We start from the raw sequence: 17,655 nt of genomic DNA, 5'->3' as shown, positions 1-17,655 counted from the left end.
GTAAACACCTCCATCAAAGATTTTTTTAAAAGGAGACAGAGCAACATCCATCAGAGGTGGTGTTAATGCTGGGTTCCTGGAGTACATGCACCCAGGGAGTGAAGAAATGTTGCTACTCTGCAAACCTTAACAACAAATGACATCAGGCTAGCTCCAATCTCCAGATACGTTAGTCTATACTGTCCACAAATATCTGGGCAGTTTCCACCTGGCAGAAGACAAATGGTGGACAGCCACCATCACATGAAGCTCAGTAAAAACAATTGTGTTGCATTTTCTGCCCCATGACAAAAGTAATTAGATTCAGATCAGAGAACAGAATTTGTTAGCCCGGATTCAGGCATTCATTTTACAGCTGTTGCTCTTGGAACTGGTTGCTTGGAGAACAATGGTGTAGTATCCAGATTCCCAATTCAATACCTCACTCAAGCAAACATTTCAAATAAGGATTAATTATATAATTAATGATTAATTAGAATATACATTTCTCCATTACCTACAAGTGGGAATAACCGTATTATTTCTTACAAATTTAGCCCAGACTGATCCACATGTTGAACACTGCCAACTAGGGAGTTCAGTATTCTTTCACTTACTTGGATGGTCCAGAGCACATCAAATTGGTTTGTCCATCTACAATATGTAGAGGGTCGGATTGGAAACTAAAATCAGCACTTACAAAACATGTTCAAACCTATTCTATAAGGGAGAAAGCCGGGACTAAAATTGTGCTATAGGGGTGTGGTTGTGCATGGACAGCCCAGCCAGCTCTGAAAACAGCACTGAATCCTGTAGATCACTGGAAAAATTCCAGTGTAGCAATACGAACAGCCCTGTCCTGAATTGGTGGATTGAAAATTAATGCCAGTGTAGGATTATTTTGAATTTCTCATCTCCTGCAGTTAATTTGAATGTGCACCTTTTCTATTTCTATGTATAAATCAAAAGGATTGGTGCGCGCTTGCCCAAAAGAAATCTAGAGCAGCCTACACACAGAAGTAGGTCATTGAGAAGCAGATTTATTCTTCTCAAAGAAGTATTCATTTCGGCTCATCTCCTTGACAAAAACACATTGACAAAAGGCACACAATCTACACAGTTTTGCCAGTCTGAAGATGTGGCTCAGATAGGTGCAGGCTGGATGCAGTATAAGTGATGATTTACATTTGGCCTTAGTCCTAAAAACAGTTTGGTTATAACAGTAACCATTTAAAGACCTTTTACCAGTGGTATCTGGTGTATTCATTGTAACTACACAGTCGTGGTGAGTCCGACGGATAGTTCTGTAGAAACAGTTACTGAACTCAACATCAGATGGGGGCCAATTTCTTGAACGTCTCATTATAACAGTAATTGTTTACGGTCCATTTATTGAATATTCCAAACAGCAAGCAAGGCTGCCCTTTACAAATGATGGATGCAACAGGCTGATTATTTTCATTATTAAATGAGGAATATGTATGCAAAAATAAACGTCGAACCTGCGTAGTCTGCGCATGCGCAGTCTCGCTGGCCAGATTTAATGATTTGTAGTAGTTTTCACTAGCTGGCTTTAAGCCCCGCCCCTCTTTCCCATTGGAAAGCGTCACCATTTATGCTAAACGGTGGCCAGCCATTGGGAAAGAGGTGTTGATGACGTACACTTTTCTCTTTTTCGGCCGTCCCACTTGGACGGCCAAGCCGGACTACCTTCTGGCGTAAAAGGTTTGTTATCTTTATGGGGCCAAACACATGGCCCCATAAAGATAATAAAACCTTTCACGCCAGCAGGAAAGCAGGCCGAGGGCGTCCAAGTGGGACAGCAGACAAAGAGAAATCTCTATGGCGAGCACTTGTTTCTGCCTGCCCCGTGCTGCCGTGCTGGGCAGCAGCAGAGTTCTTTAAGCCGCGCAGCATGGACTTTTGAGGACACGCTGTAACCTATGATCAAGCGCAGTGGTCAGTTTCCTGCCTCTCAGTTTTTGCATTTTTGTGCAAAGGGAAGACTTTCTCTGTGTTTCCCGATGCAGAGCGATGGATAGGGCCGGAGCGGCAGGTGCTGCCAGGGCCGAGTCTAGCTACTAGAATGGTGGGCAGGGTTCAGCGGTGGGGGCCCCGGGGGCGGCACTGCAGCACTGCGAGCTCCTGCAGAACATGATCTCCATCTCCATCTCCAACCTGCGGGGGCTGAACATTGCACAGTGAAAGTAAAGGCAGCGTTATATCAGGGGCGGCATAAGAGGGGGGTGGCGATGTCTGGGCTCAGTATGGTCCTCCGTGAGATCGGCACAGTGAAAGTAATGGAGGGCAGCGTTATATTAGGGGCGGCATATTGGTGGGGGGAGGCGGCAGTTATGGCCCTGCGTGAGACCTGTGACGTGGCTGGGAGAGCAGCGTTATACAGGTGACGGACCAGTGGTTTGGTCACATTGCACAGCCCTGTGGAGAGGAGCACTGTGGAAGGAAGGGCAGCGTTCTATCAGGGGCGGCATAAGGGGGGTGGCGATGTCTCCACTCTCTGTATGGCCCTCCGTGAGATCCGAACAGGGATAGTAAGGGAGGGCAGCGTTCTATCAGGGGCGGATTATTGGTGGGGGAAGCGCGAGTTCCGCAGGCTATGGCTCTGCGGGAGATCTGTGACATAGCTGTAATGCAGCGTTATATAGGGGACGGACGCGTTGTTTGGTCACATTGTACGGCCCTGTGGAAGGAAGGGCAGTGTTATATCAGAGGGCGCTACATGGGAGGGTGGTGAAGTCCGCACACTGTATGGTCCGCTGGAAGAGCACAGTGGATGCGATGGCAGCGTTAACAGGGGAGGGGGGTCTGTATGTTTCTCGGTCCTGCGGAGATCAGTACTGTAGTAGTAAGGGCTGCGATATATCGGGGCTATATGTACAGTGACAATAAGCTATACACTGTGGCCCTGCGGAGATCAGTTCTCGGCGGGGCTACAGGCCGCGGTGTATCGGGGCGAATAATGGCGGGATGGTGAGGTCGGCACTGTATGGCCCTGCAGGAGACGAGCACTTTGAGGGTAAGAGCCGCGTTACAGCAGAGGGGTGTTATATATATTTTGGGTGCGGGTTCGTAGTTGCATAGGCCAGCTGCAGGCCGGCATGCAGAGGTAAACGAGCAGACAGGCTTACATCAAGAAGAGAGGGAGGGGGGTGTTGTATCGGGTCGCCCGCGTACACCTGCTTCTTGTCCTGGGAGTGGGGGCATGCTAATATGAGGTCAGATATCGAGCAGTTCAGCTATACCTACTACAGAGTTAATTTGTGGTCCGACCAGCTTTGAAATCAGGTGAGGCCGATCCGTATAATGCTCTGCCAAGTGTGCACCCCTCGTCTGTGGGAAAATACAGCAAAATATCAAGAGCTTTAGGTAGGGGGTGAACATGGATGGTACCGCCCAGTGGCACGTGCGCTCCATGGAGGTAATTTGAGAGTGGGCCTGCGTTATTGCCTTAGGTCAGTGATGCACGGCAGGAGGTGGAGGAACACTGCACATCTCTGCTCAGAGGGAAGGGGGTCCATACAGGTCTCGCCTTTGGGACCTTATAAGTGTTTAGTCATGCAACAGTTGATGCTGTTGTACCAATGATATTGTGATGCATAACTAAATACTTATGAAGGTCCCAAAGGCGAGACCTATTGGCTATGCCAATGCTTGTTAACAAATCTGCTCAATATTTTTCTGCATTTCTCGAAGAACAAACACATTTTGGAAAGCTAACTAAAGAAAGGTTGCCCTGAATTTATGGAATACAGCAATACTAAACATGTAGGTTGTTTGAGGGTACCTAGTCTGCACAGTGAATTATGTAATGCATGTGCGGATCATTAAATTTTGTGGGAACCACTGTTTATGGTGCAATGTTAATTTGATTACATATTCCAGTGGTTCTAAACCTGTATTCGGGGACCCCTGGAAGGGTGGGGTGGGGCTCTGAAACGCAGATTCAAGAGGTCTGCGACTGCTTAGCAAATAAATTATTAAGCAGATAAAGTGCATATAAATAACCTAAAATTAAAAAACTTTATAAGCGTTCTGTAATTGTGAAGGAATTTGACATTTGAGGCTAAGTGCTAAGTTGCATCCTCCGAGTCATGGTAATAGTGAAAATGTATCAAACAGGATAAAGTATGGATAATGGGTGGCCTCTATTAAATTTAGAAAAGCCCCAATAAAATAATTTTGTTATATCCGTTTGTGAATTAAATAAAATATTTCATCATTAGTGTATTTGTTTGATGAATGCCCATGCCTGTAATGAGGTATTGTTTTGCAAGGCTAATCTTCAAAATTACTTATGTCTGGGTCCCCAGAATCCAATGACTGTAGACCGTCCCTAGATTGCAAAAATAATTCAGCAGGGGTCCCTGGATTCCAGTAGTGATTACGTGGGGGTCCACAAAAGTTCCAAAGTTAACCACTGGTATATCAAACTCCGATTTATACAGAGTTTAAAATAAGTTTTTATTCTCGCCCTAAGGCAGTTATTGGTGCAAGCCAGACCTCAGTTGTCCCGGCTACCTGGCTAGTAGAACACTATGAACGTTAGTCAAGTTTTTAGCATTTTGTTTCCAAAACAAAGTAATTACCTTCAGCGACCCTGGAGGGATGATCAGTTCGTGCGAGTACCAGACGTTTAGGAGTTAAAGGTGCTAACAGGTAGTGAACTAGGTGGAGTGTATTTTGCAAAATTGGATTCACCGCTGTAAGCAAAACACCGATTTAGGTACCGGTCTTCTGGTCATACGATATCACCCCTGGATTGTAAGGAAACATGCAGCAACCATTTATTTTTAATATTTTCACATCGCAAAGTTTTACTCACGGAGTGCCAGACCTCACTCTTTCAGACTGGCTGGCCAGGTCAAAGCACTGAACACTTGTCAGATTTTCGAGATGGTTTCCCCCAAAACATAGTTTTTATTCAGTCTTCCGGATACAGGAACATTTCCCTCACAAAGTCTGACCAAAAGCTATACTTCTGTAGGTCTTTGGAGTATGAGGTTATCAGACAAGGATGAGTTTCTCTTTGAGTAGGAATCCAAACTATAGACTAAAGGGAAGATTCCACCTGAAAGGTCTACAGTTCTTGGGCACAGGATCAACCAGCACCCCAGGGTCCCTACGAACAACAGGCTTATCAAAAATGGAGTCTCTGGGAAATCCAGGTTGATTTGGCTTGTGTGTATATCCCAATATGCTTAATCATGCAGAATCCCTTGCAAAACGTCAAAGTAACAGAGCAAAATCAAACAAATGGAAAAAAAACCTCGAATCTTCATTTACTACTGCTACATAAAACTCCAGACGTTCAGGCCATCAAAGTCCAACAACCCAGTGTTACCGCACTTCTCTTGATGAAATGTCTCATTTGTCTGAGAGGACCTTCTGCACGGGACAGGAATATGATGAAACTGTGACCATTTCAAGACCCCACTGCCTTCATACCGTAATAGATTAGGCCTGTTCCTTTCAGTAACATTTTTTTTCCAAAGCCAAGAAAAAAATCCAAACCCACTCACGCTCGTTGCTGGGGCGCAGGGGTGTGCAAGTGTGTGCGTCAACCAGCAAGGAGCCCAATAAAATATCATAACAGAGTCTGGGGCTCCGTGCCGGCTCCCAAACATTTGTGCCAAAGCTAAGCACCAGTTCAATTGTCAATTAGTATAATCCAAACCTCTGAATATTTGCTAGAGCACAAAAATTTCTGCCATTTAAAAAAAGATTCTGATATTTTATCATTTGTCTTAGCCTAAAGAAAATCCAAAACACCGTCTGGCTTCTTGCTAGGGTCCAGACACAGCGCCTGATAAGACCCGGACTTCCAGACTTCCAACAGCCCAATCCAGTCACAGCAGATCTGAGACCCATGGAGGCGACGAGAGACGTGGGACCGGCCATCTTGGAAAGCCAGCGAATTGCTTTCCGTGCAACTTCTCAGGCACCCTCGAAGTTGTGCATTGGGGATTGAGAAGCCCCAGCCCCGAGCATCATCTGCACCGAAGATCAGCCCTCCAAGAGTTCTGCGTGGGGCCCTTCTGCATTTTCCTGCTCAACGCGTCTGTCCGGTCACTTGCCTGTTGGCTAGTGGCCTCTGACGGCGAACCTTTTGATTTACACCGCTGGTCTGGTTGCTCCAGACTGGCCCTTGCTTCCCTGAAAAGGAGAAGTCCATCAGACCTTGCTGGTCTGATCAAGAAGCCATCTTCGATTCCTGCATGGGTTGCTTTTGCCAAGGTTTGGGGACTCCAATCCGGTAGCAGACACCGCCGACCGCGAGAGCCTTCGTGGGGCAGTCCGTGTCCAGCTCCTGGTCATCGTCAACACCTCCTGGTCCACGTGGCTGCAGAAACAAGCTTCACAACATCAGCTGATTGCTTTGCAAAATCGTCTGGTTCCTTCCTTGTCACTGGCTAGTGACCCAGACTCTGTCCCCTCTGCTTTCAGGTACTCTTCATCCTCGATCCGCCCTTGGATCCAGCCGGACACTTTCCTCCTGGTCGCCTGCAGCATCTTTCTTCAAGGCTCCATAGGATTCAGCGACGAAACCCGACACTTTGACACCTATGCACCCGCTTCCTGTAGGTAAGGTAACGCGAGTACTTCGGTGCTCCTGTGGGTATTTACTATCCTAGTGTTTAACTTTCAAGTAGCTTTCTCCTTGTCCATCTGGAAGTGACCTAAAAGAACTAGTTTCCAATTCTTTCGTTCCCATTCTAACTCTATGGTAACTTGCGTGCGTGTAAAGACACTGCACGCGCATCCTGTGGGCCTCCTGCTCCCTATCCTTTGGTAGTACAGCGTAGCCCCAGCGATTCTCCAGGCCCTAGGCCTATCCTTTGTTCGTGACGTGGTTCTTATACCACTGTTTTAGTATATGGTTCGAAGTGCCCCATGGGCATTACTGTATTTTGTGCAACTTATTATATTTTAATTGAGTATCTTGTTATGTGCTTGGGCCTCTGACCTCAAAGAGTTCAGAGGATTGTGTTAGAAATAAATACATATATATTTTGATATACAACCTGTGTGGTGTCCTTTCACTTTGTATTAAAGGGGTTACATATGGTAAAACAGCTGGCTTCACATGCCCTCTTGAGTTTAGCCTAAGACTGCTTTGTCCATGCCACCACTAGGATAGCTGGTCTGTAAGGCTGACTTTACAACCATCACCATAAGGGTTGTTTGGACTGGTGCAAGGTGCTCACTAGAATAGTGAACATCATATGCCAGGCCAACTTCTCACAGTGCCCTCATTATACCCCCTCCCTCTTACCTCTTAACTTGTTCTTCACCTCACCTCACCCCCTTCCATCACTCTGTCCACTCTGTCCTCTGTCACCACTCGTGTCATCTTACGATTAGCGCGCTCCTCTTCCTATCCACTCCACTCCTACGTTCTGAGTCTATTCTCTTCCATCTCAGACCGTTTTGCAACCTTTCCCATCGCTCCTTCACCCAACAACTTCTCTCCTACGGTTCCACCTCCTTCTGCTCACATCTTCCCCTTCCCCCCACCCTGGCGCGCGTGCCACCCCTCTTCACATCACGCTTACTCTTCTTCACACCCTGCCCCTGCTCTTCCTCTTTTCCTGATGCAGTCGCTCACACTCCAACCCGAATACTTTCCAACCTGCTGTTTTCCATGCAGCCCCTAACCCCGCCCTGCTTTTATCCCCTGCCTCCCTCAGTGTTCCAAGCCGTGCTGCTCACCCCCGTACCGAACTCTATACACACCGCTCTTGAATGACTGGTTGCGAGTCATCCGCTTGTTTCTGCTGTATGACAAGCACACGCTGCTCTCGCGCAGAGATGCTGGCTGCGGGGAACAGTAATTCCTCCCCAGCAGAAGTCCCTTCCACTTAGGGAGCACATCACTCCGCTGACAGTTCTCTGTAGTAAACAAACTCTCAGGCGATGGGATCCCTTTCAATACAGACAGGCCTCAATTGTAAAAGTAGGAACTTTTTTTATACCCACTAGATGCACTGTAAGCTAATGTGCAATTTTACATATATAGTTCCCAGCACTATGTTGTGTCTTGCTTCTTGGCGCTACTAATGTTATTGATATAGGAGGGAGTTGAAAAACGGATTAGTCCAAGATTACACATTGCGTGGATGCCCGCTACAAATGTTACTGAGATAGGAGGGAGTTGACAAAATCGATTAGCCCAAGATTACACATTGCGTGGATGCAGATCCGTTGAAAATTCAACTCAGCTCATCGCTGTCCACCACAGTCTTCACACACGTCACCACAACATAATATCAGATGCTAATATCAACTGGACAGCACTTCTATCGATATTGTGAGGATGAAGGTGAAGTCACCGCAAGAATGAAGGTGGCATACAGAGCAGTGTTAGGCTTTGAAGACCGGGCACGGATTTTCCTAGCAAGCTTTTGAACCTTCTGCACTATCTAAAGACCTCTTTTGCGAGAGGCGCCCACAAATATAAAGTATTTTAATGATGTACATTGTTCATGAATTTCTTTTTTAATGATTTACATTTTAAAAGAATCAGATTAGATGTAAGAATACTGATGCCAGGGAGGGAGGAGATAGCGAATTGAATGCTGGGAAAATGGCATAATTTAGACAGAAGTGAGAGCCAGGTAGAGACGGCTTAAATGTTAGGGAGGGGTACACAAATGTAAAAAAGTGCTGGATGTGAAAAATGTGTTTGATGCAGGAGACATGGGGTTAGAGGGCTTTCGAGACTTTCAGCATTTCTCGTCACAGACAGAGCATGGGACGCAGTGGGGGTCCCATCAGGATTCCGTCTGTCTGCATTGCCAATAGTTCTTTCTAAACGCTGCAGGGCGACCAGGAAGCATCTGAGGTTATTTTCTTTTTTTACCTTTATCACCTTTTTTGAAACTCGGAATAAGAATATTTGTTGCTTCTGGCACACGATACACTAAGAAAATACAAGCATTTGCAATGAAGCACAAGTTACTTTCCTTCGGTAACGATATATCTGTAAGAAACAGTAGTTAGTATTAGATTCCTTACCTTAGAATATCCCCAGGCGCCAGACTGAATCCGGAAATTTTTGCGTAGCAGTACCCTTGCGCGTCGGTAGGCATCGTCTGCAGCTCCGCGTCAGGCGTCGTGGGCGCCGTGATAACGTCGTCAGAGTACTTAGACGCCGCCTCCGGGTGCTGACGTCAGTTCTTATACACAGCTTTTCCGCGCCAGAAACGCAGAGCCATGATAAAAACCAACACTGGTGCCATGAAACTAGGGCCCTGAAAGGGGATGACCTTAACCCTAGATATCGGTTCGAGGAACAGGGAGGATGGGTGGGTCGGTAAGGAATTTAATACCAACTACTGTTTCTTACAGATATATCGTTACCGAAGGTAAGTAACTTGTGCATCTGAAAGAAACAGGTTAGTATTAGATTAAGCGCTGCGAGGCCTCCGGGTAGTTACGCGCTATATAAGTGCAATTTTTCATTTCATTTCAGATTCCTTACCTTAGAATAGATACCCCAGCAATACCAACTCCGGTGGTGGGTCTGCAAACCAATAATCACACCAGAAAGTCCTGGAGGACAGAACGGCCAAAGAAGCCATTCCTCTGGACTTGGCTGTCCAGGCAGTAGTGCCGTGCAAACGTGTGCAGCGAGGCCCACGTAGCCGCCTGAAATATGTCCTGCAAGGGGACTCCCCAGCCCAGGGCAGTAGAAGCCGCCGTGGCCCGAGTGGAATGGGCCCTCAGCCCAACAGGAGGCTCCTTTTTAGCCAAGGAGTAGCATACTTTGATGCACAAGACGACCCACCGAGAGATGGTCCGCTTGTGCACCGCCCAACCTTTCTTAGCACCCACGTAACCAACGAAGAGTTGGTCATCCACCCGGAACTGGCGGGTGCTATCCAGATAGAAGGAGAGCACACGTTTTAGGTCCAGACGGTGGAGCCTCTCTTCCTCTTTCGAGGGATGCGGAGGCGGAAAGAAGGTGGGCAAAGTGATGGACTGCCCGATGTGGAAGGCTGTGGCTACCTTGGGCAGGAATGAGCAATTTGTCCGCAACACAACCTTGTCCGGATGGACAGAAAGGAGGTTTAGAGGAGAGAGCCTGGAGCTCACTCACCCTCCTGGCAGAGGTGATGGCAACCAGGAAAGCAGTCTTCAGAGTAAGAAGGCGGAGAGGACAGTTATGAAGTTGCTCAAAAGGAGCGCACATCAAAAAAGTAAGTACAAGGTTCAAGTCCCACTGGGGCATCACTAATGGAACAGGAGGAAACGTGTGTGATGCCCTTCAAAAACCTATTTACAATGGGGGACTTGAACAAAGATGGCTGATCAGGTAGCCTCAAGAAGGCTGAAAGGGCAGAAAGGTAGCGCTTGATAGTGCCCAGAGCAGAGCCCTGCTGGGCAAAAGAAAGAAGGAAGAGGAGAACCTCAGAAAGGGGTGCAGAGAGAGGATCCACAGCCTTTGCTGTGCACCATGCCACAAATTTGTTCCACCGGCAGGCGTATACCGATTTTGTGGAGGGACGCCTGGCTGCCAGAATCACAGTACAAACTTCAGGAGGCAAGTCAAATGGCCTCAACTATCGCCGCTCAATCTCCAAGCATGGAGGTGGAGACTGGACAGGTTCGGGTGGAGGACCGTCCCCTGCTGCTGCGACAGAAGGTCCTCCTGAAGAGGCAGACGAATCGGGGGATCGACAGGCATACCGAGTAGCTCGGGATACCAGAACCTTCGTGCCCAGTCCAGAACCACAAGGTTAACTTGGGCCCGGTCGCGCCTGATCTTCTGCACTCTGGGCAGAAGTGGTATAGGCGGAAAGGCGTACAACAGACCGCAGCTCCACTCGAGACGAAAAGAGTCGCCGAGCGAGTGCCGCCTTGGAAATTCCAACGCGCAGAACTGATGTCATTGCGCGTTCTCTTTGGTGGCGAATCGATCTAACCAAGGCTCTCCCCACTGCTGAAAGAGGCCTTGCGCCACGTCAGAGTTCAGCCGCCATTCGTGATCCATCATGCACCGCCGGCTGAGTTCGTCCGCCCAGGCGTTCAGAGAACCTGCCAGGTGTTAAACCACCAGGGTCACGCCCTGACATTCCAGCCACTGCCAGAGGCGCAGGGCCTCCTGGCAGAGGGTCCACAACCCCACCCCGCCCTGTTTGTTGCAGTACCACATGGCGGTGGTGTTGTCCGTGAACACCTGCACTACACTCCCCCGGACAGAGGGGAGGAATGCCTTCAGTGCAAGCCGGATCGCCCCAGCTCCAGATGGTTGATGTGGAGCCGGGACTCCGCCGGAGACCAGAGGCCTCTGATCTCCGCCTCTCCCATGTGGCCCCCCCCAGCCCTGGAGGGACGCGTCCGTCACAACTACGTGCTCCGGTTGGGGTAGGGAGAGGTATCGGCCGCTGACCCAATCGCAGTCCGTGAGCCACCACTGCAACTGTTGTGCAGTGCCCTCAGCGATCAAGACCTGGTCGGACAAGTTGCCCTGATGCTGGGCCCACTGAAACTTCAGGTCCCACTGCAGAGCCCGCATCCGCCACCGGGCGTGATGCACCAGAAGGATGCAGGAGGCCATCAGCCCCAGAAGCCGCAGCGTCAACCTGACCGAGACTCGGGATAAAAGCGGAAAGATCGGAATCAGAGCCTGAATATCCCGAACCCGCTGTTCGGGAGGATAAACCCGAAACTGCGCCGAGTCTAGAACCGCTCCCATGAAGAGGAGCTTCTGAGAGGGACACAGGTGTGACTTCGGCACATTGATGGAGAACCCCAGCAGGTGCAGGAGGTCGGCCGTAGTCTGGAGGTGGCGGACGACTGTCTGGGGCGAGCCCGCCTTCAACAACCAGTCGTCGAGGTAGGGGAAGACTGAAACCCCTAACCTGCGCAGATGAGCTGCGACCACCCCCATCACTTTCGTGAACACCCGTGGGGCGCTGGTAAGGCCGAAGGGAAGAACGGTAAACTGAAAGTGCTCGTGGCCTACCGTGAATCGCAGGTAACGCCAGTGGGCCAGCAGGACGGGGATATGAAAATAAGCGTCCTGCAAGTCCAACGCTACCATCCAATCTCCCGGGTCCAGGGCAGCTAGGACCTGAGCTAGTGTCAGCATCTTGAACTTCTCCTGCCGGAGGAAGCCGTTGACGTTCCATAGGTCCAAGATAGGGCGTAGGCCCCCTTTGCCCTTCTTGGGTACCAGAAAGTAGTGGGAGTAACAACCACACCGTACTTCTGGCCCAGGAACGCGCTCGATGGCCCCCTTGGCCAAGAGGGCCGTAACTTCCTCTCCGAGAAGTGTCAAGTGATCCCCCGACATGCGGTGGTACTGCGGTGGCATGGCTGGAGGGGTCGCCTCGAAGGGGAGGGAGTAGCCCCTTCTGACAATTTGCAGCACCCACCTGTCCGATGTAATAGTGCGCCAGTGGACGTGGTGATGGCGAACCCTGCCCCCCACTGGCGTCACATGGGCCTGAAAACTCTGACTAGGAAGGTTTTGAGGCGGATGCTGCAGGGGTGGGTGTGGACTGGCCCTGCCGTTGTCACCGACCTCCACCGCGTTGGATATTAGACTGCGGTGCGTGGCTGGCAGCACGTGTGGGGGCACCCCTTCCTTGGCCACGAAAGGAGCGAAAGGCACCCATTTGCTGGCGCGGGGCCGAGAGGCCCAAGGACTTGGCCGTAGCCCCGGAGTCCTTAAAGCGCTCAAGCGCATGTTCTGCCTTGTCGCCAAAGAGGCGACGGCCATCAAATGGCATGTCCAGAAGAGTGTTCTGGACATCAGCCGAGAAGTTGGCGGACCACAACCAGGCGTGGCGACGAATCGCCACCGTCATTGCCATCGCTCTGCCCAGTGAGTCAGTGGTGTCCAGTCCACACCGGATGGAGTACCGTGCCGCATCTCGACCCTCCGCAAGGGCTTGGGCGAGTTTAATCCGGACCTCCTCCAGACATTGTGGCAGCACGTCCGCAACCGTGTCCCACAGAGTGGGTGTAGCGGCCCAAGAGGCATGCGGTGTTGACGGACCGCAATCCCAAACTGACGGACGAGAATATCTTCTTCCCGTACTGCTCATACCTTTTGGATTCCCAATCGGGCGGGGGGGGGGGGGGGGGGGGGCAGTCGGGAATGCGGTCTGGGAGTTAGAGGCCTGGATGACCAGGCTCTCTGGGTGGGGTGGGTGGACAGGAAAGCAGGGTCGCCTGGAGCCAGGCGGTGGCGTCTGGCCACGTTCCTATCTACAGGCTGACCTGTAGCAGGTCTGGACCAGGTGCCCAAAAGAACGTCAGACAAGGCCTGATTAAACGGCAGTAGAGGCTCGGCCGAGGACCTCAGTGAGGAGGTTAGTCCTCACGACAGGGAGCTCAAGATGTAGGGCCTTGGACGCCCGCGTCAACACCACACTATAAGCAGACACCTGCTTCGTAGCCACGGTGGGAGGGGAGACAAAACCAGTGTCCGGCAAGGTATCCAGACCACTGGCTTCCCCTAGCTCTCCTGACCAGTCCTGGTAAGACTGACACTCCCGTGCCAGGGGGTCTTCAAACCCCTCCCAATCCCCCTCACCACCCATCTCCTGATACTCGGGACCAAAGGATGGGGCCTGGTCATAGAAGTAGAAATCACCCATCGGCGTCCGGCGACTACCCGGGTCCGGAACCGGATCCTGCGGCGCCGGGACCGAACTCACTGGCAGCGTCGGTGCCGAAGCACCCGACGGCGTCGGTGCCGAAGCACCCGACGGCGTCGGTACCGAAGCACCCGACCCGCTGGGCCTCCCAGTCAGGGCCGCAGAGCCTGAAGGAGCCCGACGGAGGAGTGAGCGACCTCATGGCCGAGAGGAAGGCCTCTATCTCCTCCGGCGTCACGTGTTGCCCAGGGACCGTCGGGTATGGAACAGGCCGCAACGCCCGCGGCTCCGGCGGAGCCACGCGGGCGGTGTCACCTGAACCCCCGGCCGAGTCGCGCGAGCTTCGGGGAGAGTCGGAAGAGCGAGGATGTCTCTTCGACTTCTTATGCTTACCTGAGGAGCCTGAAGACCGTGGATGACTCCCAGAGCAATGGTGGCTCCGACCCTGCGACCGGTCCCTCGACCTCCTCGCGGACCGGGACCTCGAGCGGCGCGGGGCCTACTGCCGGAGCTCGAGCCACTTGCGAGACCGGTCCCGCCTAGCCTTGGACATCAGGGCTCGACAGTCGGAACAGGCCTTGTCGTCGTGGTCAAGGCCCAGGCAATGAAGACACTGGCGATGGGGGTCGGTCGCAGTCGGCGCAGGGTTTGAACCCGGGCATCCCTACCGGCACCGTCGGAGTCGTACAGACTTCGAAATAGATCAAAAATGATCTAAAAAGTTTAGTGAAAAATTGACTAAGGGTACCACTTTTTCCGGATCGGCGCTTGCTGGCGCGGAAAAAAGAACTGACGTCAGTACGCGGAGGGGGCGTCTAAGTACTCAGACGACGTCATCACGGCGCCCATGGCGCTGACGACGGACGCAGAGCCGCAGACGACGCCTACCGACGCGCAAGGGTACTGCTATGCAAACATTTCCGGATCCAGTCTGACGCCTGGGGATATTCTAAGGTAAGGAATCTAATACTAACCTGTTTCTTTCAGATGCTGTCTGCCCATTCTCAGACTGTCACCTCGAATAAAAGCACGCCAGACTGAGCCCTGTCGGCACAGTGGGGGGGTTCGCCCAATGACTTCCTGCATTCGCTCACACCGCCCGGACCAGCTGAGCTTGGCACATGTTTATTTAATGCTCATTACTGAAGGAGAGCTGCGGGCGCATGATTACCTCGGGGCAATACAAGCCAGGGGACTTTCTGCTATATTATTGGCACTCGGACTACATACAAACTTTTAATATTTGCCAACGCGCTTACATCGGCATATAGATAATATTTGCCTAAAAGCATTTACATCTGCATATAGATAACACTGCAGCTGTCTGCCCATTCTTGGACTGTTACCTCGATTGGCAAAGAAAGTCCCTGAACCAAGCCGCTGTCATCATTGCGCTACCGCCTTGTCTCCTTTTCCGATGGTCCATTTGGACTGGATCCTTTGATCCACAGCTTGTTTACTTAACACGCCTACTTAAGAGAAAAAATTGCTTCCAGACAGTCGTAAAGCAAACGCTCCAGTCCGGATGGGCCGTCCCAAAAGGCGAACGGGCAGTAACAAAGAAGCCTCATTTTCAATGGGAGGCCACTGTTTACCATAAACTATGATGACTTCCAATGAAAATGAGGGGCAGGGCTTCAAGCCCACTTCTAAAATGTACTCTCTCACTACAAGTCTCGCCAAGCGAGCAGCGCATGTGCTGCAACACTAGGCAAGACCTAAAAAGGGTTGTTTAACAGTGGGTACAGCAGGGAGTAACAGAGTAGCAGCTCTTTGACCCCTTCATAGGCCCCACACACCAGCGTGATCCGGGGAGGGGCTTGGTAATCAGTCTGAGGCCCACCCGTGGGTGGACTTCCCTAGTGAGGTCACAAGCATATTAAGGAGGCAGCCCAAACGTGAACACAGTTACTTCATTAGAGAGTTTACTAGAATCCAACAAGTATTTCTTCTCCAGCCTCAAGGAGGACATCTGTTCCCAAATAAGGCCAAAAAGAAAAAAAAGCATTTGCAATAAAATCGGTCTAGAAATTGCGAGATTCTGAGCTATTGGCATTGTAAATGACAATGCCTTTTATTTATGTGTTTAAAAAAACCTGCAATAATAAGCGCCATTGTCATTTAGAATATCACTAGGTCTAAGTTTCTAAAATCAAGACCTGTTGTATTGCAAATGCCTGTTATTTACAAGCACCCCATGCTGCACTTTCACGTTTAGAGGCCACGCCATTTTCTTTAGAAGAGACATGTCAGGTCCACGGCACTATTCAAGTGAAATCGCGGCACGGGGGCTTTTATCAAAAAAAGCATTTGTCTCAAATTGAAAAACAGATACTTTTTTTGTAAAAGCGTGCATGGCGCGTTGAATATTGCAGGAAAGCATTTAGTGCCTGTAGTAGGAGAAACTCAGAGAAAATAGTGCTCAAACTAAAATAAGACGTACTGTGCAGCCACCGAAGTAAAAGGCCCAGTCCTTATGGGAGGCTACAAATGAAGACGAGGCTGTACCAAGGAGGAACTAACAAGCCTATTGATGAATCGGAAGCCAGCATTTAAGAAGGACAAGGACACAAGCCAATGACAAATAGGTGGAGTGGGAGGGGCTTAAAGTCCATACTCCAATACAGCATGGCTTGCAGAGCAAAACATGCACTGCCCAGGCTCAACCTCAAAAAAACACAACAACAAAAATGCTCATAATTGGGACAACAAGAACTCTTGGCTGCTCTTGTATATAAATGTCATAAGGTCAGCCAAGATGCAAGTGCGTTTGCATGTTTCCAGCATGTGTATGTTTCTACTACTTATGGGGGAGGGCCACTGGTTGACGTTCTGTGGTAAGTTTATTCCTTGAATGTGTAATGTTAGACATAAAATGCACCCTGTGTGCAATAACTATTTTCTTAGAGAAAATTGATGTTCAGTGAACTATTCAAATGCCTTGCTGTGCCTTGGTAGTGGACCAGTTGAAACTATTGTAACTCACTCCTCAGATGAATCCTCTACAAATCATAACTTCATGCAATTGCTCCAAACAGCTCACAAGAAAAATAAAATGTATACACATATTTACCATTTCAAATAACAGACGAACAAGTTTTTCAGACTCGCCTCTGTACTTGGAAGTCAGTGTTGATGACGAGATGTTGAAAAATGTAGTCTTGCATTCTGTAGCCACAGCTTTTGCTAGAAGGGTCTTTCCAGTTCCAGGCGGGCCGACCATCAACACTCCCTGTTCAAAACATTTTAGTGAGTGGGAAATGCAGTGACATACAATGTGACCAATATTTTTTTACTGTGTGGTACAAGCAGCACATATTTGGCTTAGAATGGGATCTAAAGTACAAAAGTGACAAACCTCACATATCATTCCCTTGGTACAGACCATCTTTGAATGAATAGTGCTATTGCAACATTGTGTATTAGCATGCCCTCTGATGCAAATATATATATATATTCTGATCCAAGGATTCCAGACACAAGGAATTCAGGCAAGCCCACAGCAGTTGCAGTAAGTTAGGTCTTTATTTTTCTTGGCAGACAGGACTATGACTATATATATATATATAATATTCACTGAAAAAACCATAGGTTTCAGGAGTTATATAGATAGGAATTAGCTTTCAAAAAACCTTTGAAATTCACTCAAAAAACTATAAGTTTTAGTGGTGTTATAGTTAGCTGGACATTTTACTCATACAAAACCATTGAAATTGCTCCTATATAGTTAGTTGTACTAACTATATTTCGCGCACCCGCAATCCACTGCTGATGATGTCACATATTAGATCATTCATGACATGGTCAGTGACATCACTGATGACATCACTGATGACATCATCCAGTGAATGTGGTTTGCTTTGTTATTTATATATGCATTATATATATAGCAATTTGCATTGAAGAATAAGTGGATATATATAAATAAATATTTGGATGGAGGATTTAGTAGCAGTGTAATTGACTGTTTACTTGACCAATTTATAATGTCTCACTAAATATAGTGGATAGTGACTAAACTGTGTGAATATCTGTATCACTTTGT

General features: G+C 49.3%; 1 protein-coding gene across 2 annotated transcripts in view; it reads right to left on the bottom strand.

Moving 5' to 3' along the window:
- The window catches only part of KATNA1 (katanin catalytic subunit A1), a 238,991-nt gene that overhangs the window by 134,361 nt on the left and 86,975 nt on the right, over positions 1-17,655 (bottom strand). For both annotated transcript variants that reach the window (XM_078648652.1, XM_078648653.1), the window contains exon 7: positions 16,684-16,842. In XM_078648652.1, the coding sequence (XP_078504778.1) occupies positions 16,684-16,842 (159 nt within the window). The remainder of the gene's footprint in view (positions 1-16,683; positions 16,843-17,655) is intronic.

Source organism: Lissotriton helveticus, chromosome 6, assembly GCF_964261635.1.
Source record: "Lissotriton helveticus chromosome 6, aLisHel1.1, whole genome shotgun sequence".
Taxonomy (NCBI): domain Eukaryota; kingdom Metazoa; phylum Chordata; class Amphibia; order Caudata; family Salamandridae; genus Lissotriton; species Lissotriton helveticus.
This window is presented reverse-complemented; position numbering and strand designations above follow the sequence as displayed.